Source organism: Pediculus humanus, genomic scaffold, assembly GCF_000006295.1.
Source record: "Pediculus humanus corporis 1103172108293 genomic scaffold, whole genome shotgun sequence".
Lineage (NCBI taxonomy): Eukaryota > Metazoa > Arthropoda > Insecta > Psocodea > Pediculidae > Pediculus > Pediculus humanus.
Genome location: NW_002987862.1, coordinates 554,850 through 582,400, shown reverse-complemented (window position 1 = coordinate 582,400; position 27,551 = coordinate 554,850). Strand labels below are relative to the sequence as shown.

Sequence of the window (27,551 nt, the reverse complement as noted above, 5' to 3'; positions counted from 1 at the left end):
ATGTACGACCCCCATGTGGGGCACAGACCTTTACAAATGGCTCATCATTCGCCTCACATGAATCATGCGGCTGCCATGCATGGATATCATGGAAATCACGTTAGTTCGGCTGTTACTAATCATGTGATGAGTTCTGGAGTTCCTGACGTACACAAACGGGATAAGGATGCTATTTACGGGTGAGTTATTATTATTATTATTAACATAAACCCGGATATGGAAGTGAACGAGAAAAGATATAACGAAAAAAATAATAACAATTCGTTGTGGGTGTTTGTTGTTGGTTTAGATTTCGTTAAAAAAAATTTTCCGAAGGTTTTCCACCCACTTAAATACGACAAACTCTCGCCGCCACCCCCTTCTTCCACCTTCCTCATCAAATGACGCCACGAAATTTTTAAAAATTATTTTCTACGAAAATTTTGAATTTAATTATTTTTTCGCACTCTCTCTCTCTCTCTTCTCTTTGTTAATATTATCGTAGCAGAAGAAAATCATATCCGATGATGACCAATGATCAATGATTTTAATTATTATTATTATTATTATTATTATTTGAGATTGTCGTTGTTGTTGTTGTAGTGTCATCGAGGGTGAAATTTCAAACTGAAAACAAACAAAAATAATCCGTAATATTAATTTTTTTTTTTTTACAAAAAGAAAAGAGAACGATGCGAAAATTAAAAAAACGAATTAGCGAAAAAAAAAACGATCGTGTCAGAAGATAATTTTATTATTTAAAAAAAAATTCCGACGATACCTGATTCGAATCACAAATTTTTTTTTTTTTTGTTTTATTCTACCGAAATTTAAATAACGTGTCATTAATTACAAAAAAATTCCGCGTGCGAATTTTATCTTTTTTTTTCATTAAAAATTCAACGACGTGTCATCAGAGTAACGTTCGTATAAACGACGTTCGCGGTTTTTAAAATTTTTAAATGTGCGTGTGCGTGCGTTTTCGTACGTGTTCGCTTAAAAAAATTTTTTTTTTTTTTTTTTTAATTATTTTTATTTTATTTTAAATTAATTTTGTTATTTTTTAATTCCATGCCAGGTACGATTTCTCTCTCTCTCTTTCTTCGCATAACCCTTACGACACAAACAAAATTATTATTATTATTATTATTATTTTACGCAACCGATACGATTAGATAGATAGATAGATAGATATTGACCCCCGGGGTGGGGGGCTACCGTACATAAGTTAAAAAATTTCATTTTACAAAAAAAAAAAAAAAACTTTTTAGAAATGATAATGATAATAATAACGACCATAATGATGATTATGATGATGATGATAATAATAATTTTTTCGTGCCTTTTTTTTTTTTTACAACTGGTTCAATTTGGTCGATCCGGTAATTACTATTATTATAGTTTTTTTCTCATTACAAAATTACAACTCTCTCTAATTTATATGACAAAATTTTGACGCCTCTCGCTATATAATTGTATAGCGCTATAATTTTTTTTTTTTTTTACTCTCGACGGTTTAAACTATTAATAAATATTTACGGGGGTGTGCGCGAGTGCGTGTGGGGGGAGGGGATGGGAGGGAGAAAAAGAAAAAAAGGGTGACGAACGAGCGCAAGAGTAAACAAATAAAATAAAAATAATTCTAATTATTTTTTATCATTATTATTATTATTATTATTATTATTATTATTATTATTATTATTATTATTATTATTATTATTATGGATATATAAAATGTCTTTTTTATTTACGTTTTTGCGGTTGTTGTTGTTTGTTGTTTGTCGTAGAGAAAATCAAGGCAAACAAGCGTTAAAGCTAACTGAAATGTTTATTATTTTGTTCTCTTGGAAAAAAAAAAATGCGAACGATTACGCGACGTTTATTATTTAATTTATATTAATTACAAATAACAAACGGATGATGTTTGTTGATTGTGTTTGTTACGTTCACGTGAAGTGTTTGTGTTTATTCTCGCGCACACACGCACGTGAAAAATCCCCGAAAAAGGGAATTAATTGATAAAGAAGAGAAGAAAAAACGTCATCGATTAATTATTATTATCATTATCGGAAAATTACGTCATATGATAAAATTTTTTTTTTTTCTACTAAGAGAGAGAGAGAGATTGTTATAGTCGATCGATGATTACGTCATCATCATCATATTCATATAGGTGTTGGTTTTTCGTCGAAAGGTGATGGATGTTGGTATTAGTTGTAAGGCGGGAAAAAATAACCACCCACCAATTTATCAATTGAATTGCTCCCGCGTATACGAAATTTTCCTTTTTTTTTCATTTCTCTCGTCTTCCTCTTTTTTTTCCCTTCCTGTTTTTCTCCCTTTTTTTAAAAAAACACTTCGATTCGTTCCAGAACAATATTCTGGAAAAAACAAGGAAAAAAACACACACATCGTTCAATTTCAAATCCGTGAAATTTAAATATTATTATTATTATTATTATTATTATTATTATTATTATAGTTTTTACTACGTCGATCGTGCCACGACAAAAATAATAATAATAATAATAAATAAAAAGAAATTCTAAAACCACGACGATTTTATTATTATTTAATTTAATAATTAATATAAAAGTAGTTAATGTCAACAAACAAGAATTGAATCCATCTTTACCCCATTCGCACCCCTCCCCCCTTTCTTTTCGTTTTTTTTTTGATTGCGTTTAAAAGGTTAAACCACAAATGCTAAGTAAAGAAGTGGAAGCAGAAGAGAAAAAAAAATTTCAAAGGATTACATTGTAAATATTTAAAACGTAAAACTCTCATTTTAAAAACCCATAAAATGATTTATTACTTTTACTACAAAATATATAGTATCGTGAGTTTTTTTTTTTTTTCGGGTCGAATTAGTGCGTGTGTGTGCGTGAGTGAGTGCGTGTATGCGTGCGTGCGTGTTTGTACCTTTTCGGTTAATTGAAAATTTTTACCTTTAAGAAGAGCAAACGGTTTTTTTTTTGACGTGACTTGAAAATGTTTAAAAACGCATTAGTTTTCTTATGTTTTTTTAACGTTTAGCAAATAACTACTACACTTCATTTAATCAAAAATGCAACGAATTTTTCTACTTACACGTTCGTTCTACGTACACGTTCGTGTAAGAGAGCAAACGAGAAAAACTCCCCTTAAAAAAAATTTTTTTTCATTTTCATTTCATTCAAAGTAATAAAAAAATTTTTAACTTGTAAAATAATAAAATGTTACCCTTAAACCTTATAAAAATATCAACAACAAACAACAAACTACAACAAATCGGAAGAAGGAAGGAAAAAAAAGTGCGTGTGTGTGTGTGTGTGAGTCTACGACACCTGGCTTAAAAGTAACATCATCCATTGCCATGATTTAGTTTTTTTTTTTTTACTCATCCGCCATTTTGGATTTTATTTCTGGAAATTTCCAGAAAAAAATAAATTTAGAACTGCCATCGCCACCACCACCCCGGCTACTACCGTCGTACGCAAAAAAGAAAAAATTTTTTTTACGATTGTTTCTAATAGTTTTTTTTTTATGGTGGCAACATTGATTTTCTTTTTTGTATAAAAATTTATCGACGTTTTATTATTATAATAAATATTATGTTTAATAAAATAATAATAATAATAACAATTTCAACAATTCAACACCCATAAAAAAAAGAAAGTTAAAACTCGTTAAACATGACAAATTGTTAAGCAAACAAACAACAAACTCAATTCGTAGTAGTAAAAGGGCGGGGGTGGTGGTAGTGGCGGTGGTTGTACCGGTTTGCATTAAATTTTTTCGATAAAAATTAGTTCCACCGCCTTGTTTTAATAACGTTTCCGATTTTTTTTTCTTGGTTTAATAATAATAAAATTGTCTGATTCCACGTTTGAAATGAATTTTTTTTTTTTTAATTTTCTCATCGGTTTTTCACGATTATTATGAAAAAAAAAAATGATTAATTTTTTTTGTTGCTATTTGTTTGTTTGTTTTTATTATTGTTTGTTAAGACGTGAAATTTTCCGTTCGTGTGGTTGTTTTCTTTGTTGTCGTTTGTAGGATTTTTTATTTATTTCATTTACGATTAATTTTTTCCTCTTTTTTTTTATTCGTTTCGCGTTGGTTTTTTCTTTTCTTTTTCAAAACGTCTTCTGACACTTTTTTTTAAATTTATAAATAGGGGAGGGGAGGGAGAGATAGTACGAACGTAATCGTAAAAACGTTCGATTGATTCGAACGTTTTTCTTCGATGAAACAAACAAACAAAAAAAATTTTTTTTTCGAACGTTTCATTGATTATATTGTTGTAAAATTTTCTGGCAGTTTTTTTTTTTTTTCATATAATTTTCGTTCGAATTTATTGAAATATTTTTAAACGTGGAAATAGGCAAAGAGAAAGAGAGAGAGAGATAGAGATAAAGAGAGAAATGGCAAACGTTTCAAAATAACTTTTTTTTTTTTTTTTTTTTTAATAAATTATTTTTCATTTTGTTATTAAAAACTTTTTCTTTTCGTTTTTTTTTTGTTGCTGACGTCATTCGTCTTTCTAATGCCACTTAGTTTACGTTTTTTTTTTATAATTTCATCCCGGATTTTATTATTATTATTATTTAAAAAAAAAAAATTTTTTTTTTGATTGTTTTCGTAAACAAACACAACCGACAGGAAATTAAAATTAAGAAATTTTTTTTTTATAAACATTTTGCGGTTGTTTTATAAAACAAACAAACTCGTTTGCGCCAAAAAAATTTTCTTATACGTAATTAAATTGCAGAAAACAAAATAACTACAACCACGACAACAACCGCCACCGCCATGTTTTTTTTTTTTTATAATTCGATAATAATAAGTTAAAATTTCAATTTACTCTTTTTTTTATTTAAAAATCCAGATAATTTTAATAACATTCGGACGACGGAAACGGGATTTTAACAATAATAATAATAATTTTTTTTTGTATTTTCGTTCCAGGCATCCGTTATTCCCTTTGCTAGCGTTAATATTTGAAAAATGCGAATTGGCAACGTGCACGCCTCGGGATCCTGGAGTTGCCGGTGGAGACGTTTGTTCTTCCGAATCATTCAACGAGGATATTGCCGTTTTTTCTAAACAAGTAAGTTTTTTTCCGAACTCACCCGAACATACCCGAACGTGTCACCCTGTCTCTCCAACCCACCCCTAATAATAATAATAATAAATTTAATTATTTGACGTATTCATAATCGACGCGTTTATAAAAAGCTACTAATAATAATGATGAAAATTAATAATAAAATTTAAATCGATTTATCGATTTATTGATTTATTCGTACTTCGAGGTAATGATAATAATAATAATAATAATCGGTACTTGTTTCTTATTGATTTTTAAAACCAGACGACGACGACAACGACGACGCCATTTTTAAATCCTTTTGTTCGATTTTTAAAAAAAAAAGTTTTTGTCATTTTTCAAAGGAAAAAAAAACCGTTACGTTTAAAAATTTTTTCCATTCATTAAAAAAAAAAAAAACTTTTTATTTAAATAATAATAATAATAAAAGGAAAAAATTATTTTTTTTTTAGCATTTCTTTCTTACGGGGGATGGAAAGGGGAGGGTGGGAGGGGAAAAGGATTATTCGAAATAATAATAATAGTATTCTTATTGTCATCCTTTTTTTTATATTTTTAGAAAGTTTATTGATCTTAACTAACCGAGCCCCCAAAACTAATAATAATAATAATAATGATTTACAACAACGACAAAAAAAAATTTTTTTTTAAACTCACCCTTTTCTGGATTATTATTATTATTATTATCATTTTTTTTTTGTCTCGAAAAATATTTCGTTCGTGTTTTTAGAAAGACAAAAAAAAAAAAAAATGAGTTGAACGAACCAAAATGGCGGAATTATTGTAAAAATTATTAACGACGATGATGATGATGATGATACTGATGGTGGTGGTGATGATGATGATGATACTGATGGTGGTGGTGATGATGATGATGATGATGTTGTTAGCGATGATGATGATATTGTTTTTATAACAGTTCGAGAGTTTGAAACCAAAAAAAATTTTTTTTGCTTCTTGTGTTGTTTCGAAAACGTTCGAAATTTATGAGTGTGCACGTGCGCGTGCACGTTTAGACTGTATATATCTGTATATTTTCTACAAGGGATTTTTTTATATTGAGGGTTGAGAACCATCGCTAATCTCACGGTGTTGCATTTAAATTGAAATTGGATATTTTTTTTTTTTTAAGGGAAAAAAAAACTTTGCCAACCATCGTAGTTTCACCCGCATTTTTATTTTTCATTTTTTTTTTTTGACGAATTCAAGGTCGTTAAGGTTTTTTTCGAGTATGCGCGTGCGCGTAAAAGTCCGTACCTACGTACCGATCTATAGAGATTTGAAAAAAAAATGAAATCCGAACGGATTTCGTACATATATTTAATAACGATCATTTAAATGATAATTAATTATTCCACATTACGTCGTTTTTATCTAATCCCACGTTTTTCACGGGTTTTTCTATAGTTTGCTAACACGCGAATATTATTTTGGCAATCGTTCTTACCTTTTTTTTTTGGCATGATTAATTCAAAACCATCTTTTTTGTTTTTTCACGTTCGAAAAAGTAACGCAAAAGAAAAAAAAATTGATTTAATTTATTTCGACGTGTAATAATAATAATAATAATAATAATAATAATGATAATGCTAAAGAAAAATAATAAAATTCTCACACGGAACAAAACAATAGGACGACAAACAACAACAAGTCCTTGATATAAAATTCATATTATGTATGTATCGTAATTATCATTATCATAATAATAATTCGTGGCACAAGTAAAAAAAAAATACCACCCATGATTACGTGTAAAATTTTATTTTTTTAAAAATATGAATTGATTCTAGTGCCACGTTAAGTATATTTTATATAAAAAACGATATTATATTTAAAATTAACCGTCAAACAATAAAAAAATTTTTTTTGTTTTGTTTTGATCTTTTTGACATCATTTCCCGTTTGAAAAATTTTTATGAATTTTTTTCGTTTGTTTGTTTGTGTTTGTTGCAACGTGGAATTTAAACCGATTTTAACATTCGTGCCACGTACTATGTAAATTCTTATGTAAAATGACAATTGCAATTGCATTATGAATTTTTTTAAATAAACAAACGTTTTTAAAAAAAAAAATTTTTTTTTTTTTTTTAAAACGATAATATTTTTTTTTTGTTTTTAATCGTTAATGACACGTTTTTTTTAAGTTATCGGTGTAATTGATAGGCGTAACTAAATGCCAAAATGGCACAAAATAAATAGGAAAACATCTCAGTTAGGAGCCTTTTATGTGTCACAGTTTGCGGTGATTTCATTGTTTGAATTCTCTTTATGACGACGACAAAACTCGTGGTCTCATAAAAAAACTACTATCTACTGCTTTTTTTTTCCTTTCTTCTGCCACGTTTTTTTTTTTTTTTTTTTTTTTTAATTTTCTTAAAAGTTTCGAACGTAAGATTTGTAAAAGTTTATTTATTACGTCGACCTTGTTAATCCCGAATTTATTTTATGCCCAATTTGGCCAATATGATAAGTACGATCAATAAATAAAATGAGAGTGAGAGAGAAAGAAGAGAGAGAGAGAGTAGATGTGGGTGTGCGTGGATGCAAAAAAACGGTTTAAAAAAATATTTTCTTTCATTCATCCACCCCGATCCGTTCCATCGTGTCGTCCATTTTCTAATTTTCTTTTTTTTTTCGTTGTCTATTTACACGTTATTTCGTAAATTTTTTTTTCTTTCGTTTCTATCAGACATATATTCGATCATTAAATGACTGGCAGCTTGAAATTTTTTTTTTTTTAAATTTCAAAGGAGGGTTAAAAAAAAAAATGGATAAATTCGTTCGTTCGTTCGTTTCCTCGCTCGCTAGCTGGAGTTTTTTTTTTGGAGAAACAAAATAATAATAATAATATTTAAATATAATGACGTTGCGTTATTTAATTCCACGCATCGTCGTTCGTAACGAACGAACAACAACAACATTAGAAAAAAAAAAGCCTTCGTTTTAAGGCTGCAACCTTTTTTTTTTCTACAAAAGATCCCTTTTTCTTTTTATTAAACAAATAAAGTAGGTGAGAAGAAGTAAAAGAAATAATAATAATAATAATAATGGCGTTCGTCGAACGTATCATCATCATTATCATCATGAATAAATTTCCAGTAATTTTTTTTCACTCTTTATTTAATCCCCGCCATATTTGTTTTTAATTTATCGATAATTTTTTTTTCTGATTTAAAAAAAAAATCGAAATTTATTATTATTATTATCATCATTATTATCATTATTATTATTATTATTATTATTATTATTATTATTATTATTATTATTATTATTATTATTAGTATTAATATTATTTCAAATAAATGTTTATATAACTTATTTAAAAAAAAAGAAAAAAGCACACGAAATTGAAAAGAAAAGAAAAGAAATAATAAAAAAAAAAAAACGTTTCAGGTTTTTTTTTCTTCTATTTTTTTTTAAGGTTCGGTTTTACCGAGAAGATAAAAAAAAAAAGTTGGTTTTGTGGCTGAAAAGGGACTCCCCGGGGAGAGAGAGAGAGAGAAAGAGAAAGAAAGAGAGAGATAAAGATAGAGAGAGAGAGAAGTTGTCGTAAATAACATAAAAAAAAAGAAAAAAAATTCAAGGTATTCTTTCGAGTAAACGTAGACGATATTTAAAGGTATATACACATAATTCAGGTATCTCGCAGTGCGTGTGTGTGTGAGAGAGAAAGAAAGAGAGAGAGAGTGAGAGAGATGTTTCCTATGAGTTTCTCTTGTATTAAATAAAAAAAAATCTTTATAACGAGACAACATAAGGATTTAAAACAATTTTTTTTTATCTATCTCTCTCTTTCTCTCTCTCTCTTTCATTAATTTCCTCTCACCCACTATCTCTCTCTCTCTCTCTCTTTTTCTTTCTTTTTAATACGTATACGGGAATTTTTCTTTCTTTTCTTTCTTTCTTTCTTTTCCCCTTTAATTATATATCATTTTTCATTGTGAGTTTTTTTTTTAATTCCATAACGTCTGGAGAATTCGATTATTTAAAAAAAAAAAATGGCGGATTCCTTGTTTCCGGTTTTATTCGAACAAATCGAACCCATTGATATTTAATTTACATCATTCTCATTTAATTATTATTATTTATCGAAACTATTGTTTATCATAAAATCCATTGTACCTTGATCAATTTATAACGAACGAATTTTTAATAATAATAATAATAATAATAATAATAATAATGATGATGATGATGATGATGATGATGATGATGAATGCCTTTTCTTTGTAAAAAAAAAAAAAACATCAACGTTCCATATCTTTCTCATCGCAACAATTAACATTAATATCATATCTCTCTCTTTCTCTCTCTCTTTTCCAGTAAGAAAAATTTACGCTTCGTAATAATAATAATAATAATAATAATAATAATAATAATAATAATAATAATAATAATGATAATGATAATAATAATAAATGATTTGCAACGTTGTTGTTTGAATTTAAAAAACAAAAGCAAAAAAAAATTCTCGAAGGTTTTTTAATACGAAAAAAAAAATACGTAAAATGATAATGATAATAATGATAATGATAATGATAATAAATAAAAGTTCGCACCCTCATATTTCACAACATATAAAGAAAAAAAAACTAACAAACTGGGCGTTAAGTAATTGTACGTAATATTAATTACCTGTAGACAAATTTTTGTTTGTTTACCTTCAATATTTAAATTTAGTTAAATTCAAGTTATGGTTAAAATGTCGCAATTAATTATTATTATTATTATTATTACTTAACTTGGCAGGGTTGTGTTATTTTTCTTTTGACACGACTCCAATAAATTTCAAATCGCTCACAAAAAAAAAAAAAAAAATTATTTTAAATTTTATTAATTAAATTTTCGATAAGTTAAAAAAATGTCAAATTTTATTATATTTTAGTATTATTATTATTTGGTTAATGCCACGACATTTTTTTCCATGATGATAATAATGATAATGATAGAGAAAAATTTAAAGGGTTGTTATTATTATTGCTATGTAAAAAGGATTTGTTGTTTTTTTTTAAATTTGATTTTGCGGTCATCGAAAAAAGAGATAAAATAAAAGTCCATTTTGATATCTTGCATCTGTCATTTACATCCCTCATTCGCAACAAACAATAACAACAACAACCGACGGTGATTTTAAAAACAAACAAACAAAAGCAAGCAAAATATATTCTTAAGTACCGATAATATAAATTATATTAAATTTTTTTTTGTTTCTGAGTGAGTGTATGTTTCAAAAAAAATAAAATAAAATGGACGAAGTTTGTTACGTATTATACAATAGCAGAAGATTTTAACCAACAACAACAACAACAAACAAAAGCAGAAGTTTTTTTTTTCTTTGGTAGTAACGCTTCACGTAACACACGTTTCGGGATTGGTTTTCATATATATACGTATTGCATCCCTTTTTGTTGCTCTCTTTTACTCACCGGAACCGGTCTCCTTTTATTATTATTATTATTATTATTTCTAACTAAAAATTTTTAAAATTTAACATTCCCAAAAGGAAAAAAAAAATGTACGGGATAAGGGGAAGAAGGGAAAATGAAAATAATAATAATAATAAATGAAATGACGAGGGATTGACATTTTTAATTTGTACTATTATAACACATAAATTATATTCGATTCAAATTTTTTTTTTTTTTGTTACGTAATAAATTGTTTTTTTACTACTACAACTACAACTACTACTGCTGCCACGACGACGTGACGTTTGTATTTAATACATTTTTTTTTTTTTAATATCGTGATTGTAATTATTAAAAAAATTATCAAAACGATAAATTTCGGACACGTTTTTTCTACTTTTTGTGTTGTCACATTTGTATTCGTTTCTCGATTTTTTTAAATTTAAACCTTTTCGAACGTGTGCGAAAAATATAATAATAATAATAATGATGATAATGATAATATTTTATTATTGAACGATCGATAGAGAAAAAAAAAATTACCGTAATAATATTTTTTTTTTTTTTTCCCCCGTCATTTTATATTTAAATATATCGTTCGGTTCTTGTCAAATTTTTCCTTCTTCGAGATATTTTTGTGCATTTCCGGTTTTTCGGGAATATTTTTTTTTTGAGGGAAGGGGGGAAGGAGAATTTGATCGTTTGGGTATTTTGTTAAAATTAAAAATTCCCGCCAAAAAATAATTTTTAAAAACGTTTAAACGACTTGGAAAAAACAGAATAATGCTCGCATATTTTTTTTTGTTGTGCGTTTGTTTGTACGTGTTAGTGTGTGCGTGTGCGTGTGCGTGTACGCGTTTGTAGTTTTATGATTCACTAAGGTAAAAAAAAGAAAAAAAAAAACATTTTTTAGAAAAGGAAAAAAAAAAAATTTTTTTTACTCGAATAAAAGAAGCAGGTAAAAATCATTTAGATTTGAATAAGCAAACAGCAGGGGTGAACAACAACAGTTTTAAGCTAAACAATGGACATCAATAACAATAGATTTGGTTGTTGTTGTTGTATGTACGTATATGAGGAGAAGGAGGAGGACAAGGGTGACCGTTGGCCTTGAGCTTTGAATGCAACAAATCTTTAATAATAATAATAATAATATTTCTATCGGATCAATAACCCCAGGTATTTAAGGTTTCCTTCTTTTTTTTCGTGAATTTTAACTTTGTTTTTTACTACCACGACGGTTTCATCACTCCCGTTTCTCTTCCCTCTTCCTTCTTCCCCTTTACATCCCGTTTCCCCCCTCCTCCCTTCCCCTTCCACGTTTTCGCTCCGATATCTGTTAAAACTAAATTTAATTTCAAGAGCGTTAAATTAATGACGGTTGTAATTTTCTTTTTTTTTTAATTAAATTTTATTTAACTCATGTTTAATTAATAAATCCTTTTTGTATGTGTGCACGGTTCGCGTTGTTGTTTGTTGTTTGTTGTTGTTGTTCTTTTTATTAACAAATATGGCGGCGTAATGTATATAATTTTAAATGTTTTATCCGTGGTTTTCACTTAAAAAAAAAAAAATTGATTTTTTTATTAATAATGAGGTTTTTGGCTCTCGTTCAAACCGCAATTTTTTTTGTTGTTGTTTGTTTGTTTGTTTGTTTCTCTCTCCCTTTAAACGTATCGGTTTTCTCATGATTTAACAAACGCCAAAGGGTTTTTTTTACCAACCTTATTCATCGATCGATTTCTGACTATCTTTTTCCTTATTGGTTTCAACGTAAAACAACATTTTACGTTTGTGCAAATAACTAAAAAAAAAATTGATAAATCTAATGCCACGTTCGTTCATTTGCCGCACGTTTTAAAAAATTTATTATTATTATCACTCATAAATTAAACGTTTTAAATACGACGAGAATCAAAACGTTATAAGAGAAAATAAAATGTCGAGACGGTGACGATCGGGGAGAGGAAGGAGTTTCCATCGGGAAAATTTACAACGATGATGATGATAATAATGATAATAATTAAAAGAAATTTGTCTTTTTTGTTGCTAAATCTAGCGCCTCTTATTTAAATAAATTACAATTAATAAAACTCGGTGTAAATTGGATCGTAAAAAAAAAAAAAAAAAAAAAAAATTTCAAGCGAAACAAGTGCCAGTTCATAAGAGTTGACTTTTCTAATTAATGTGGCATAAATAATTTTCTTTTCTTTTTCTTTTTTTTTTGTTTTTCGTACGTGACTCCTGTTGTCACGCGGTTGACGACGATAAACATTTTTCTATAATATTATTATTATTGGAAAATTTATCATATTGATTTTTCCTTAATTTTCTTTTACGTTTATCTCTCCATTCACGTGACGAGAAAAAACGTTTTTAACAATTTCCAATTAGTCCTTTTGGATTTTTCTAATTACACGTCGAATTTCCCGAATCGAGTGGTGTCACTTTAAACATCGTACTTAATCGTGTAACGGATAATATTAAAAAAAAAATCTTCGACGTGTAACAAAACAATAATTTGACTCTTACGAGAATAATTCTCATAAATTAAGACGTTTTGATAGATTTGCAAGTTTCTTTTCGTTTGTTCGTCTCTGTCCCCTCTCTCCTCCCCTTACCCCCCCCAGCTTGACATAACCTTTTGAACTCTTTGCCATTTCATCAATAACAACGCCAATACATTGACACACATTGTTGTTTTCATTCTCATTAAATTTATTGTTAAAATTATTCGCGTGGTAAAACTCGCAACAAACAACAACAACAACAACGCACGTTTTGATTTATGACTTTTAAATCGAATCCATCTTTAATGATTATATACGATAAAAAGAAAATCCCGCACCGCAGGAGGAATCAACTCAAAACAATCGACGAAAGATTTAACAATAATAATAATAAAAAATGACAAATTTGACGTGGAAAACTTTTTCCAGAAAAGAAAAAAAAATTTTTTAATTCTGGGAATGTGTCATAAAAATACTCACGATGTCAAATTATATATGAAAAAACAAACAAACAAACAATATTGCAAAAATATAGAAAATTTTCCCTCCGCGTTTGTTGTTGTTGTCGATTGTTTAAATTCGTTTGACCTCACAAAGGAAAAAAATTTTTTTTTTTTATTCCAATAGAAATGACGAATTGCGCGGTCGTAGGCGAGCGATTCCTTTAAATACATAAAATCCAATTATTCAACGTCCTCGAGTGTATCAAACAATTTTTACAATAATTCGAGTGTACAAAAAACCAAACGCATGAGTGCACATTATAAACTATACACACACACACACACAATGAGAGAGACAGAGAGAGAGGGATAGTAGAGTCAAAAAAAAGAAAAAAGATAGATAGAAAAATCTCCCACAATACCTGGGGTAGTAGGTAAAGAGGAGAGAAGAACGACAAAGAAATCAAAAATGGCGACCGCCGCTATATAAATGAAGGTGCTTTTATTATTATTATTATCATTATTATTATTAAATACAATATCAAGTTTTTCGGTTTGACTGTGTAAAGAATTAAAAATGAACGATTTTTCTACTACCACGTTTTTATATTCAATCAAATCCCTTTTATTTAGCAAAAAAAAAAAAAAAAAGAAGAGGGTCTAACAAAAAAAAAAAAACTTTTTTTTTTTAAATATTATTATTATTATACCGTTTGTTGTTGTTGTTGTTGTTGTACCTCCAGCAATGTTTGTTGATTTTACCCGGGAATTTTTATCCCTAATAAGACTTATATTAAAACCAACGTTGCCAATTTTTAACGCGACGTAATTTTAATTTTTTTTTTTTTTCTATTACAGATCCGCCAGGAGAAACCGTATTATATTGCCGATCCGGAAGTCGATTCACTTGTAAGTATAACAAACAAACAAATTTGTTTAAAACGATAATAATAATAATAATTATTATTTTAAAATGTTTAAATGACGTCACAACCGTTCGTTAAATTTAATTTTATTGGGATTCTACCCAAATTACCACCCCCAAACACACGAAAGCAATTCTGTTGTTTTTTATTTTAAATTTCGCGCCATTTTTTTAAAAAAAGTTTAACGTTTTTCGTGTAAAAAGAAAAAAAAACAAAGATTAGGTAAAAAAAAAAAGAAGGAGGTAGTATTGGATTTCGTTTGTCGTTTGTTTATTTGTTTAAATTTAAGATAAGTTTTTCAACCGTTTTTTTTTTTATTTGTATGCCAATATTTACACATTCGTGTTCGGATTATGTCGAAGACATTTTTCTCTCTCTCTCTCTCTCTCTAAACCAATAAAACGTTCGTCCTTGTTTAATAATAATAATAATAATTATGTTTGTTTATGATTCCGATGGGTTTATTTATTTCAAAAAAAAAAAAAAATATTTACACGCGTAATAATATGTTTTATTCTTCCTCTTTCTTCTTCCACGTTAATTTTTTTAAATTTTTTTATATTTTTTTTTCGTAATTATTTATGTAGATTTCTTTTTTTTTGAACGTGTCAATAGAATTTTTTTTCGGTTGAGTCCGTCGTCGATTTATTTCTTATCAATCGTAAAAAAGAGAGAGAGAGAGAGAGAGAGAGAGAAAATTTAAAATCCCACCTGCCAGTTTTTTTTTGATAAAAATCTTTTATTTTTATACCTACGAACGGTCCCGCGTGAGGTTTAAGAAAAACGTTAAATAATTATTTGATGACGTAGTGACGTATTTAATGTTTTTCCTAAATTTTAGTTTCCTTGAAACCACGATTTTACCTGACACGTCACATATACTTATCAATTATCGTATACCTTAATAAGGTATTTTTTATCATTATTTTAAGGTTGCTAATTTAACCGGTTTAATCTCATTTTTCTTTCTCTCCCTCTCTTCCTCCCTCCTTTCCCCTCCCCCACTCTCTCTCTTCGTCATTTAAACATTGTCGTTTGTTGTAAATTAAAAAAAAAAAAAAAAGAAAATTTTCCACCTGTACCTGAAAAATAAATTTTTTTTTAATTAAAACTTTTTTTTTAAATTTTTAGATGGTGCAAGCAATTCAGGTACTTCGGTTCCACCTTTTGGAATTGGAAAAGGTAAGTTTTTTTATTTTTTTATTTTTTATCGGTACTTATTACAAAAACAACAAACAAAAACAAACTGTTTGTTTTTAATCGTATCTGTTTGTTATGATAATAATAATAATTATTATCAATTTTATTTCACGTCCGACGAATAATTTTTTCCTTTGGATTATTTCGAATTTATTCGGATTTTTCCTCTTTCTCTCTCTAAAACCGCAGTAGCCATTTTGTTATTATTATTATTATTAAACAATAAGTAAAAACAAAATGAGAAGAAAAAATTGTTTGTTGTTGTTGTTGTTCCCCATTGAAAAATAAGAAATCAATTACTTGATAAAGTAGATTTAAGAAAATCTACGAACAACAAAAACTTTTTCTCCAGTTTTTGTTATTTTTCTATTTGCACGATCGTCATTTTTATATATATAGAAGGGGGGTGAGAGGGGGGAAGGGGAAGAGAGAGAAAGAAAAAGAAAAAGAAAGGGAAGAAAAAAAACGGATGAAATGGTTTTTAGAGACAAACAAGATTTATGACAAATCGCCATAAGAAAATACGTGTCAGTAACTGGAAAAAAAATTTACAATTTATATCTTTTCTTTTTTTTCCACTGGAAAAATAAATAATATTTTTTATTTATTTATTTATTTATCACTGTTATCATTGTCAAATTGTAAAAAAAAAAATCGTGTGTGCCTGTAAGCATTATTATTTATTAAAACAAAAAAATTTTTTATCTCTTAAACGTTTTCGTGTTTGTCTGGAATTTTTTTTTTATCCAGTTATAAAAAAAAAAAAACTGGAGAATTTCATTTCGTGACTAAATTAATATCATGTATGTAACAACCTTCGTAATTAGTTTTTTATTTTATATAATTTAACAAATTTTTTCCATCGCTTTTTTTAAAAAAAAATATACATAAATCCCTGGTGATAATAAATCCCCTCCTCTTCCCCTCCCACTGATAAGAGATCAACCCCCCCCTTTTTAAAATTATTTTTTCTATCCAGATCCTCATTTTCCTCCTCCTACACACACACCGGAGAGAAAAAAAACGTTTGCGATAATTATTTAAATAATAAAATCATCATTATTATTATTATTTATGTAAACGTTACTCGTATACGCACGCGCACAACCTCACGCACATATATTTTAATCAAACAGGTATTTTATACATGTACCTTCCATTTTTTTTTTTTTTATTGATTTTATATTAAAAAAATTTATTTTTTAGGTATTAAAACTTAATCAAAAAATTTAATAGGGTTTAACAATTTGAATTATTATTAAGCTATCAATTATTATTATTATTATTATTATATTGTAAGTAGGTTGTGTGTGTGAGAAAGAGAGAGATAGAGTGAGTGAGAGTGAGATGAAGTGGGCGGGTATTAACACCTTCGATATATTATTATTACTATTAATAATAAAAGCGTTTAATTTTATTATTATTATTATTGCGACAGAACGTCGGACATTTTTAAAAAAATGAAAATTTTAATAAATCAATTTATTAATTTATCGTTTGTTTTATTTATCGAATCGATCGATAAATCGAATTTTTATAACAAAAACCCCCTCTTGCGAGTTTTTACGTACGAACAAACAAACAATCGAAGACGTCATGGTAGGAATTCAACCGGGGTTTTCAATTTTTAACACGAATAATAATAACAATAATAATAATTATTATTATTATTAAATTTATTATCGATTAATTGAATATCGATAATTAATAATCGATCGATTATTAACCTATTAATAATTTTCTTCTTTTTTTTTTTTTGTTTCAAATCTCTCACCGTCATCGTCACGATCGCACGTTTTTTTTTTTTTTTTTTTTTTTTTAAAAAACTACGTGGAAGCAGACGGCGAAAATTAAAAAAAAAATTTATTTTTATGATTCGTTAATAATAATAATGATAATGATAATAATGATGATAATAATAATAATAATAATATAAAGCTTAATTGTGGTTTATTGAAATTTTTTTTCTCTTTTTTTTTTTAATGCGTCACGTTGTTGTTGTTTCTTTTCATCTTTCCTTTTTTTTTTTTTACATCATTTGCTAGATAATGTTCGTACCGAACCGAAGAATACGATAATAATGATAATGATAATGATAATGATAATAATAATAATAATGATAATTAATTTTAATTAAAAAAAAAAAGAAGTGTGTGTATATACCCGAATGTAATAAATTAAAATTATGATGAGATGCACATTTTTTATTATTATTATTATTATTATTGGATACAGAGAATTGCAACATTAATAAATAAAATGCAAGTGTTTATTATGTACATAATACATAAGTTACAATAAAAAAAGATTTTTTTATATTTGTAATAATAATAATAATTTAATAACTTTGTAATTATTAAAAAAAAAAATTGATGATGATGAAAATTGCAACAGGATTTTATGTGAATTTCGTATTTAATTATTATTATTATTATTATTATTATCGATAACGCGGTATTCGTGTCGATAATCGTCATCGTTGCCAACATTTGAATACAAAAAAAAATAAAATGGCGTACGAATAACAACAACAACCGTGACCTGTCTCTCTTTCTCCCTTCACTTTACAACCGAGTGTTGTTTTTTTTTCTTTTTTTTACAAAAAAAAATAATAATAATGATAATGATAATGATAATTTTTTTTTGTTTTTTTCACTTAAGCAATTTTAATCAAAGAAAGAAAAAAATTTTTTTTTTTTTGTAAACTTGACCTTTGAAGCATAAATTTTTCCTTTAAAAAAAAAAAAAAACTTTGAAATATTATGTAATTAAGAATAAGATGAAGAAAAAAGCAGAAAAAAAACATTTAAAAGAATTTCGGTTTTGTTTTGTAACAGTTTTTTTTTTTTTTTCAAACGAATTTACATAATTAATATTAATAATAATCATAATAATAATAATAATGATAATGATAGTAATAATAATAATAAAACGCATAAATTTTAAAAGGTTAACCAAATAAATTGCAATTCAACGTTTTTCCAATTCTCTTCTTTTTTTTCCCTTCCCCCACCTTCCCACCTTCCTCTTACCATTTCTTCCCGTCGACTCGAATAATAATAATAATAATGATTATATATAAATAACGTCATTGTAATAATAATAATGATAATGATAGTAATCATTTCCACGTGTTTGAAAGTGGTAACGCGATTTTTACCTCTTAATGACAAATTCAACGATACGATTTAATCAATAGAAGGGTTGGGCGTGTTTCGAGGGAAAATAGGGGGTAAGGGGAGGTCTTTACGAAGTCCCTTTTCTCCTCTCCCCCTAAGAATAATTTTCTAGAAGTGGAAAAAAAAATTAGAAAATTATTTTCGATTTTTTTCTAAGTGAGAGAGAGAGTACATCGATAAATACCTGGTGAAGTATCAACGAAAACGTTCGAGAGGGTAATAATTTTTCCTTTTTTTTTTGTTATTTTCACACTCTTAACCGGAAACGGAAATAAATATTTACGAAAGTAGTAAAAAAGGGATGAAACGCCATTTTTTTTTTTTAAATATTTATTTTAAAAGAAATAATTAACGAGTTTTTCGATAACACTCGAAACGAAAAAAAAAAAATTTTTTTTTCTATTCTTAAATCCATTATTATTATTAATACCTATTAATTTATTTATTATTTAATGCTCTGTTCTAATTTACGATATTGTTTCATTAACACGCGGTGTGTTATTATTATTATTATTATTGTTCTTATCAACCATTTATTTATTCATCGTGGCACTACCTAACTTTTATGAAAGTGGCATTAAAAAGTAAAAAAAAATCCTTTTCTCTCTAAGGCATTTCTGTGAGTCAACGTTTTTACTGGTTTTAAAATTTTATTTTAATTTAACGGTAATGATAATAATAATAATAATAATAATAATAATAATAATAATAATAATAATAATAATATTGATAATAAAATAAAATAAATTAACGTGTAAAAAAAAAAAAAAAAAAATTTCATTGATATAAATATCGACATTTAAAATACGTTTTAATATCTCGAGCTTGATAATTTTTTTTAAAATTCAAGCGTGGTTTAAATTATTATATTTATGTACATAAGTTTATGTATTAAAAAAAAAATTTTAATAGATTAATAAAATACATAAATAAATAAATAAAAAAAAAGCATTAAAAAAAATTTTTTACATATATATATATATGACATCATCGTAATGATACAGATCAGGTATGAGTCAAAATTATATAAAAAAAAGTTAAGACGTTTTTTAATGTCTCTCTCTCTCTCTCTCTCTCTCTCTCTCTCACACACAGGCACACGCACAGGCACTCTCTCTTTGTCTCTCTCTTTCTCTAAAGTTATTTTATTCAATTAATAATGACGTGATTGGTTGAAATCGATTTTTAAAAAAATAAAATTTTAATGCGAATATTTGTTAAACATATGGAAAAGTATGATCGGGATGCTGGATAAATTTTAAATAAGATTTCATCTCGAATTATCATAATAATAATAATAATAATAATAATAATAATAATAATTAATTCAGTTAAAATAAAAAAAATATGCAGTGGAAATGCAAGAGAAAAAACGGGTAATTAACGTTTAACTTGATTTTTTTTTTTACGTATGACGATGCAATGCGATTATTAATTAAAAAAAAAAAATTGACGTGGAAGTAGACAAATTATTCGCCGTATTAAAAAAACGTATTATACTTCGTCTAAAGAAAAATTTCGTAATAAATCGTCTTACGAATGACAATGCAAATATTTTCTTAAAAAAAAAAAAAAAAGAGTTTCCAGACTTTGGAATCACCATCACCAACACCTCCCTTATCGCCCCCCATAACCGCCACCACCGTCGTCGTCGCCATCGTCACCATCGTAAACAATCATCACATCTTTTAAAATATTATCATTCATTTATTTATTAAAAAAAAAAAAAAAAAACACTCAATTTATTAAGTTATCGATCGTGAAAAAAGTAATAAAATAAATTTTTTTTTTTTTTTTTGGAAGGTTAAAAAAAATCCCGTTTAAAAAATTGATCGTTACGCGTTATTATATCGCAATAAAAAAAAAAAATTATCGATCCATCGATCGATCGATATATCGTTTGTATAATAAAATTCAAAACAAACAAACGGATTTTAAATAAAAATAAAATTATAAGGTTACGTAAATAAATAATTTAAATTAAATTAAATAATATTTTCTTGTTAAACTGGTTTTTTTTGCAAAAATTTCTTTTTTTTTTTTAAGTACGTGTCATTAGACATTGAAAACATATTAAATCATATCCGGTTTCGTAAAAATAAATTATATCGAAACGTGTAAAAATTTCGATGATGTTTCCAAAAAAAAAAAAATTAATTGGGGATAAATAGTAAATGGTTGATTCGTTTGTACATGAGTTTGTTCGTTTGTTTGTTTCATTTTCTATATTTTAAATGACAACCGGATCAGACAAACCCTAAAAAAAAAAAGGTTCTCGCTTGCTGACTAAAACTTTTGAATAAAATATAAATTAATTAAAATTTTTTTTTTTTTTTTTTTTTTCGTTTTTTTTCTTCCATTTTGAATGAGAGTTAACGAGTTAACAAATATGGCCGACGATTCTATTGCATTTACAATAACAAAAAATCCCGACAACCTTTTTTTTTATCCTCCGGTAAATTTTTTTTTTTTTTTTTTTTTACCTCGTCGTTAAATTAAACGAATAATTTCCATTTTAATTTTTCCATAATAATAGTAATAATAATAATAATAATAATAACCTGGAATGAAAAAATAATAATAATAACGATCGATAAATAAATTGACTCGCTAATTTTTTTTTCTCTCTCTCTTTCTCTCTCTTTTTTATGGAACATAAAATTTATTTATTTATCGTTTATTATTATTATTATCATTATCATTATCATTATCATAATCGTTTGTTTAAAAAAAACCTTTTTCTGAAAATTTAACAGGTTTATTATTATTATTGGGGTCAAATTAATCGGATTTGTGTATCGTTTTTTTTTTTTTTGTCGCAGTAAATTTCAAAAAACCGGTTTTATTTTTTTATTTTCCCGCGTTTAAAATGTGCGTAAGTGCGTGTGTGAGTGCGTGAGTAAGTGCGTGCGAAGACATTCGTAATATTTAATCGTTAAAAAGTATTTTTTTTTTTTTAATATATATAAATTTTTTTCGATTGCGTATATACATATTTCGATCGATGAGCACGAGGATAAACGTGGTTCTATTTATCATTATTATCATTATTATCATTATGGATGCGAACGCACACGCACTCCCGCACACGGTGATATTTTTTATATGTATTTATACCATTAAAAAAAAAAAATTTTGAAATTAATGATACTGTTAAAAAAATGAAATGAAAAAAATCGATAAACACTCTTATTGATATTGATTTATTATAATAATTTATTTACATGTTTTTATTATTATTATTATTATTAAATAATAATTTAAATTAGCCAATATATATATAGCACATTATTAAGGAAAATAAGTTTTCACTCGCACGATTATTATTATTATTATTATTATGTACATAATCCATAATTTTAATGGTTAATCATTATAACGACGACGATGGTGGTGGCCGTGATGGTGATGGTGGTCGTTTGTTCATTTTTTTATATTTCGATTACGAGGATAAGAAAATTGTTTTCGTCATTTTTTATACACACACATATTTATATATTTATATTATTAAATGTTAAAAATCCTTTTTTGTCGCGTTTGTTGTTCTTGTTTGTTGTTGTTGTCGTCGTCGTCGTTTGGATAAAAAAAAAAAAAATTTTTTTTTTTTATTTATTTCACAATCGTTTCTTTCTTTCTTTTTTCCTTCTTTTCATTCGAATCGAATTTTATCCGTTTCGTACATAAAAAAAATTATGCCTATTATTATTATTATCATTATCATTATTATTATTATTTAAACGTGGGTGAATATAGGGAAAAAAAATTACCGGAGTGTTAGTTATGAATACACGAAAAATTGAATAAAAGAAAAAAAAAAGAACAAAAAAAACGTCGACGTATTTTTTTTATTTTTTTTTCCGGTACGGAACCCCGATGATAATAATGATAATAATAATAATAATAAATGAAAGGTAATATATGTATTCGTCGCGTTGCATATATGGCCGTATATATATATATATGTGTGTTCTTCGATCCCCGCGTTTTTATTAACATCTATTAAAAAGTTTTTGGTTGTACGTATACAATTTTATTGACCGGTCATAAATTTATGTTCATTCAATTTGATGACGTTTGTTTGTTTGTTACCTCAATTACAATTTGTTAAATCGTCATATATAAATATTTCACGTCGTTGTTGTTGTCGTTGTTGTTTGTCATAGGTCAGTTTTATGACAGATTAGTGTGTTGCGCCTCTTCGGATTCGTACGAATAAAAAATTTGTCATTTTTTTTGGACTTCCTCTTCGTCGCGTTTTTCATTTAAAACACCGACGATTTAACGTTTAATCATTATTATTATTATTATTATTATTATCGATCGTTACGGATGATGTATTACGTGGCAGAAGATAATTGTTTTATTTTTTTTTTCGTTCCCGATTATAATCGAATCGTCGATTTTTATTTTTTAATTTTTTTTTTTTAAAATGGCGGGAAAAGGAAGAGTGGAGGGGGAGAGGGAATGAAATGGGGAAAAGGGGGGGGGGTAAATATGGAGGATGGAAAAAAATTATACGTAAATTGAAACGAGTTTTTTTTTGTTTTTTTTTTTCCCGATTTTGTTTACCCGTCCGTAGTTTTAAATCAAAATGACAAGTTTAAAATTAACTTTAATAGGTATTATTAGGTACTGGTTAGTAACAAATAAAAAAAAAAATTCTTCATCGTCGTGTCAAAAAAAATAATGAAAACGACCGTGGCACTAACACGTTTCCACGTGTTTTTTTTTTTTTTTTTTACAAAAAAAAAGAAAATTTTCCCTTCTGTTTTCTCACAAAAAAAACAAAAAAAAAAAATTACTGTTTGTTAAATTATGAGTAATTTTATTAAAAATAAAGTGAGAGAGAGAAAGAGACAGAGAGAGAGAGTTGAAAAATTTTCTTTCTTTTTCTAAATGACGTTTTAAAATTTTTTAACCCCCCTCCCCCTCGTTCATGTCGTAAAAAACAAACAAAGAAAGAAAAGTCGTTCCGAATGAATTTCTTAATAGTCATTTGTATAAAAATTATAAAATTAATTATTTTTATATACAAATTTTATTATTATTATTATTATAAGCTAGCAGACGACGGAAAGCAATAACATGATGACGACATCCCTTAAAAGGTAAAACGACGTTTATTTTTAATAGAAAACTACAAACCCCCAGTTTTTTTAAAATGCAACGTCGTCGTGTTGTTGTTTCTCTATCCATCCATCCATCTATCTATCTTTTTTTATTTTTCATTTATCTATCTATATATCTATCTCTCTTTTTTAAAATTATCATTATCTCTCAACAACATTCTTCATTTTAATTTTCGAGAAAACATTGGGAATGTTTCAAATTCCAACAAAAGCGAATAACGTCAACCCCGCGTTTCATTTTGTTTCCTCTTTTTCTCTCTCTTTCTCTCTCTCTCTCTCTATGGATTTTTACGAAGGGATGATGATTGTTTGTTGGTTGTTCCTTTTCTCTCCATCTCTCTTTTTTTTTTTTTTTTTATGTAAATCAAAACTTACAAACCCGTGAACTATTTAAAATATTTGTAAAATTTAATATGAACTGACAGTTTTGTTAGTTTTTCCACCATTTATTCCCTTTTTTTTTAACACTTTTTTTTTTTTTTTAATTGAAAAGCTCCATTTTTTTTTCTTCCAATTTTAATTTTAATTTTAATTTTTGCTGTCGAAAAAGTTTTCCCAAGTAAAATGGGGGAAAAGAATTTTTATATTTAAAAAAAAAAAAAATTTAACGTTATTGAGAATTTTTTTTTTTTTTTTAATGAAAAATCCGACATCAGTGTTGAGGTTAATCCGCCATCATTTCAACACAAAAGTTTTCACGACATTTATTTTATTTCTAGTAAAAAAAAAAAAAGAAGGAAAAAGCAAAAAAAAAAAAAATCCCAAGCGAAAGATTAAAAAAAAAAAATAATAATAATAATAAAATAATGGTTGGTTTTTGTGTTGGTGGTAGAGAAAATCCAAAGCACAAAAACCTTTTTTTTCCCCCCCCCTCTTTCTCTTCTTCTTTTTCTTCTTTACAAAAGATAGAAAAGTCAGAGAATTGAAATAGAGAGAGAAAGAGAGAGAGTAGAAAGGGTCAGATCATTTTGAAATCCACCAAAGAGAGGCTTTGATTAAAACTATTAATCATGAGTATTTCTCTCTCTCTCTCTATCTCGTGTCTCCATTTTGATTCTTGTCGTTTAATACCACATGGGGGTCCTCAGCAAAATTTCATTCTTTTACTTTGTCACGGTTTTAAACTTCAATTTTAATTTTACATTTAATATATATTTCATTTTTTTTTTTTTTTTAATTAATTTGTTCATTAATTGTTTCGACCATTTATTTAGTAATCGTCTCTATATAAAATTTTCTATATAAATTTCAAAAATTCGAAAAAAAAATCGTTACGTTTTGACATGTGTCCTTTATTTTGTCATAGAGAATAAAAACACATATGAAATTTTAATTTTTTTAAAATTCATTTTTTTTATTTTTTATCTCTCTCTCTCTTTATCAAATTAAATTATACCGAGTAAGCATTTTTCATTTGCTTTCAAACGATAATCAGATTACAGTGAATTCCTTTATTTCGTTTGACCAATCAAATTTTATGACGTCACAAGTGTCAGTTCAGAAATTGAAGCATTTTCATATGAATCAGTGACTCTACCGGTGTATAATGCATTGTTTTAATTTTAAAATTATGTGTGGTTTTTTTTCGCGTGTGAGTGTGTGCGGGGTGTGTGCGCGTGTGTTTAAGATCTTAAATAATCGTATTTAATTTATTTTTCAATAAGTAATTATTCACGGTTGCAAAATGTTTGTTTTTTTTCTTATTTTTTTTTCAAATTAATATTCGAGAATGCGAAACCAATATGGCGGCTTTTGCACCGATGTCAGAATTTTATAATAATAAATTTTAAAATAAAACTAAACAATTATTATTGTTATTAATAATAATAATAAGTAAATTGGTATTCCGTAACAGGTTTACTAAGAGAAAAAAACCTTGTTTTCGAGAGTACGTTATCGTGCATAAAATAAACTGTTGTTGTATTATTTATAAAAATGCTTTATTGAAAATGACAAAATTAAAATTTTTTTTTTTTTGTGTTAAGAATATGTTTTGGAAGTGTCAGTGTTGGAAAAACAGGTTCTATTTTTCACACTGTAAATAATATGCAAAAGGTATAGGTATGATTTTATATATATGTATATAACTAAATATGATTATGTTGTGAGTGTATATGAAACATGTGAACATGGTGTTAATGTATGATAGAGAAACATTAAACAATTTAGGGGATTGTAATTAGATTTCATTAGATTGTTTGCAACACTACAATCATTTTGACATAACAATAAAGCAGAAGAAAACAAATTAAGTGTACCAAATAATAAGTTATTTATGGTTTCAGGTACTCTATATATAACCTAACCCCATTGAAAAATTTCTTTTTTTTTTACATGTATGTCAATTTGAAATGATGATAATAGTAATAATGAAAAAGATATAATCAAAAAAGTTAGTAGTAATAGTTGAGGAGGGGAAGGGGGGTAGAAAATAAGTTCATCCATATGATATAATTTACAAAAAAAGGATTTATTTTAAAATGTGACAAAATTTTGACGCGACAATAATGGCTACCATTAGTAGTTATACAGTTGTAGAATGGCTAGTGTATCTCCCGCAGATTAAATGATAACCTGTTAACTTCCTGGCAGGAGAACAAAAGCCGGCTGACATTTTAACATAAACTTTAGTATATTCTTTAGTTTTTTTTTTTTTTTTTTTTCAAAAAAAATTTTCAACCATTCCTTCCTTTTGTTCTTCTTATTCATCTTTTTATATTTTTTTTTTTTTTACTTCATTATCAAACACACACGCGGGCGCTTTACCACGCACTCACGCATACACACACACACAAATAATTTGGCTGGTTTGGTTGACCGAAAAATAAAATAAATAAAAAAAAAAACATTTTGAAAAATTTACTTCCCCCTCCCCCATTATCCACATTGATTTATATTATTTTATTTTGTATTTATAGTTCATTTAAGTTTAGTCTTGTCATTTAGTCGAGAACAAATGACTTGTTCTGTTGGACGTCATCTTTTTTTTTTTTTTTTTTTTTTTTTTTTATATGCATATACGCATCGTGGTCCTTTATCGATAACGTCGACTACTACTGTCTCTGCAATATTTATATTATCAATAAATATTTTTTTATTAGAGTTTAATCACCTCTTTTGTTTGTTTATTTACAGGTTCACGAACTCTGTGATAACTTTTGCCATAGATATATAAGTTGTTTGAAAGGCAAAATGCCTATAGATCTTGTGATCGATGAGAGGGATCCAACGGCGAAACCTCTTGAATTAGGTGGATCAACAAATGGCAATGAAGGGACGCGAAGCAATGCTGATTCAACGTCACATACGGATGGTGCCAGCACTCCTGATGTGGTAAGTTAATGCCATCTTATTATTATTTTTTTTTTTTTATTAAATATTCACCTGTCAGTGATTTTAATTACGTTTAAAAACTTATATTATTGTTAAGGAGGCAATGGTTGTCGTTTTATTCTCGTTCGATCAACGTTTATAAACATAATTTTTACATCTCTATCAAATGAATTTAAATATCAATTACTTAAAACATATTATGTTTCAATCGGAATGTTGTTTTACTTTTTTTATTTTTTATCTTTTTTTATGTTTTTACTGTCATGATATTATAAAAAAGATAAAGGAGGGGAAAAAAATAAAATTTTTAATTCGATCAACACACAATAATCACGAGTTTTGATTATATGTA

At 26.9% G+C, this 27,551-nt stretch overlaps 1 protein-coding gene across 1 annotated transcript; it reads left to right on the top strand.

Annotated features, from left to right (window-relative positions):
* On the top strand, window positions 1-27,341 carry Phum_PHUM547190 (Homeobox protein Meis1, putative; the record flags this gene model as incomplete). Its single annotated transcript, XM_002431741.1, has 6 exons — window positions 1-179; window positions 4,930-5,071; window positions 14,291-14,341; window positions 15,490-15,540; window positions 27,002-27,199; window positions 27,297-27,341. 6 exons carry the CDS (start codon window positions 1-3, stop codon window positions 27,339-27,341), a joined length of 666 nt encoding a protein of 221 aa, XP_002431786.1.
* Window positions 27,342-27,551: the final 210 nt, after the last annotated feature.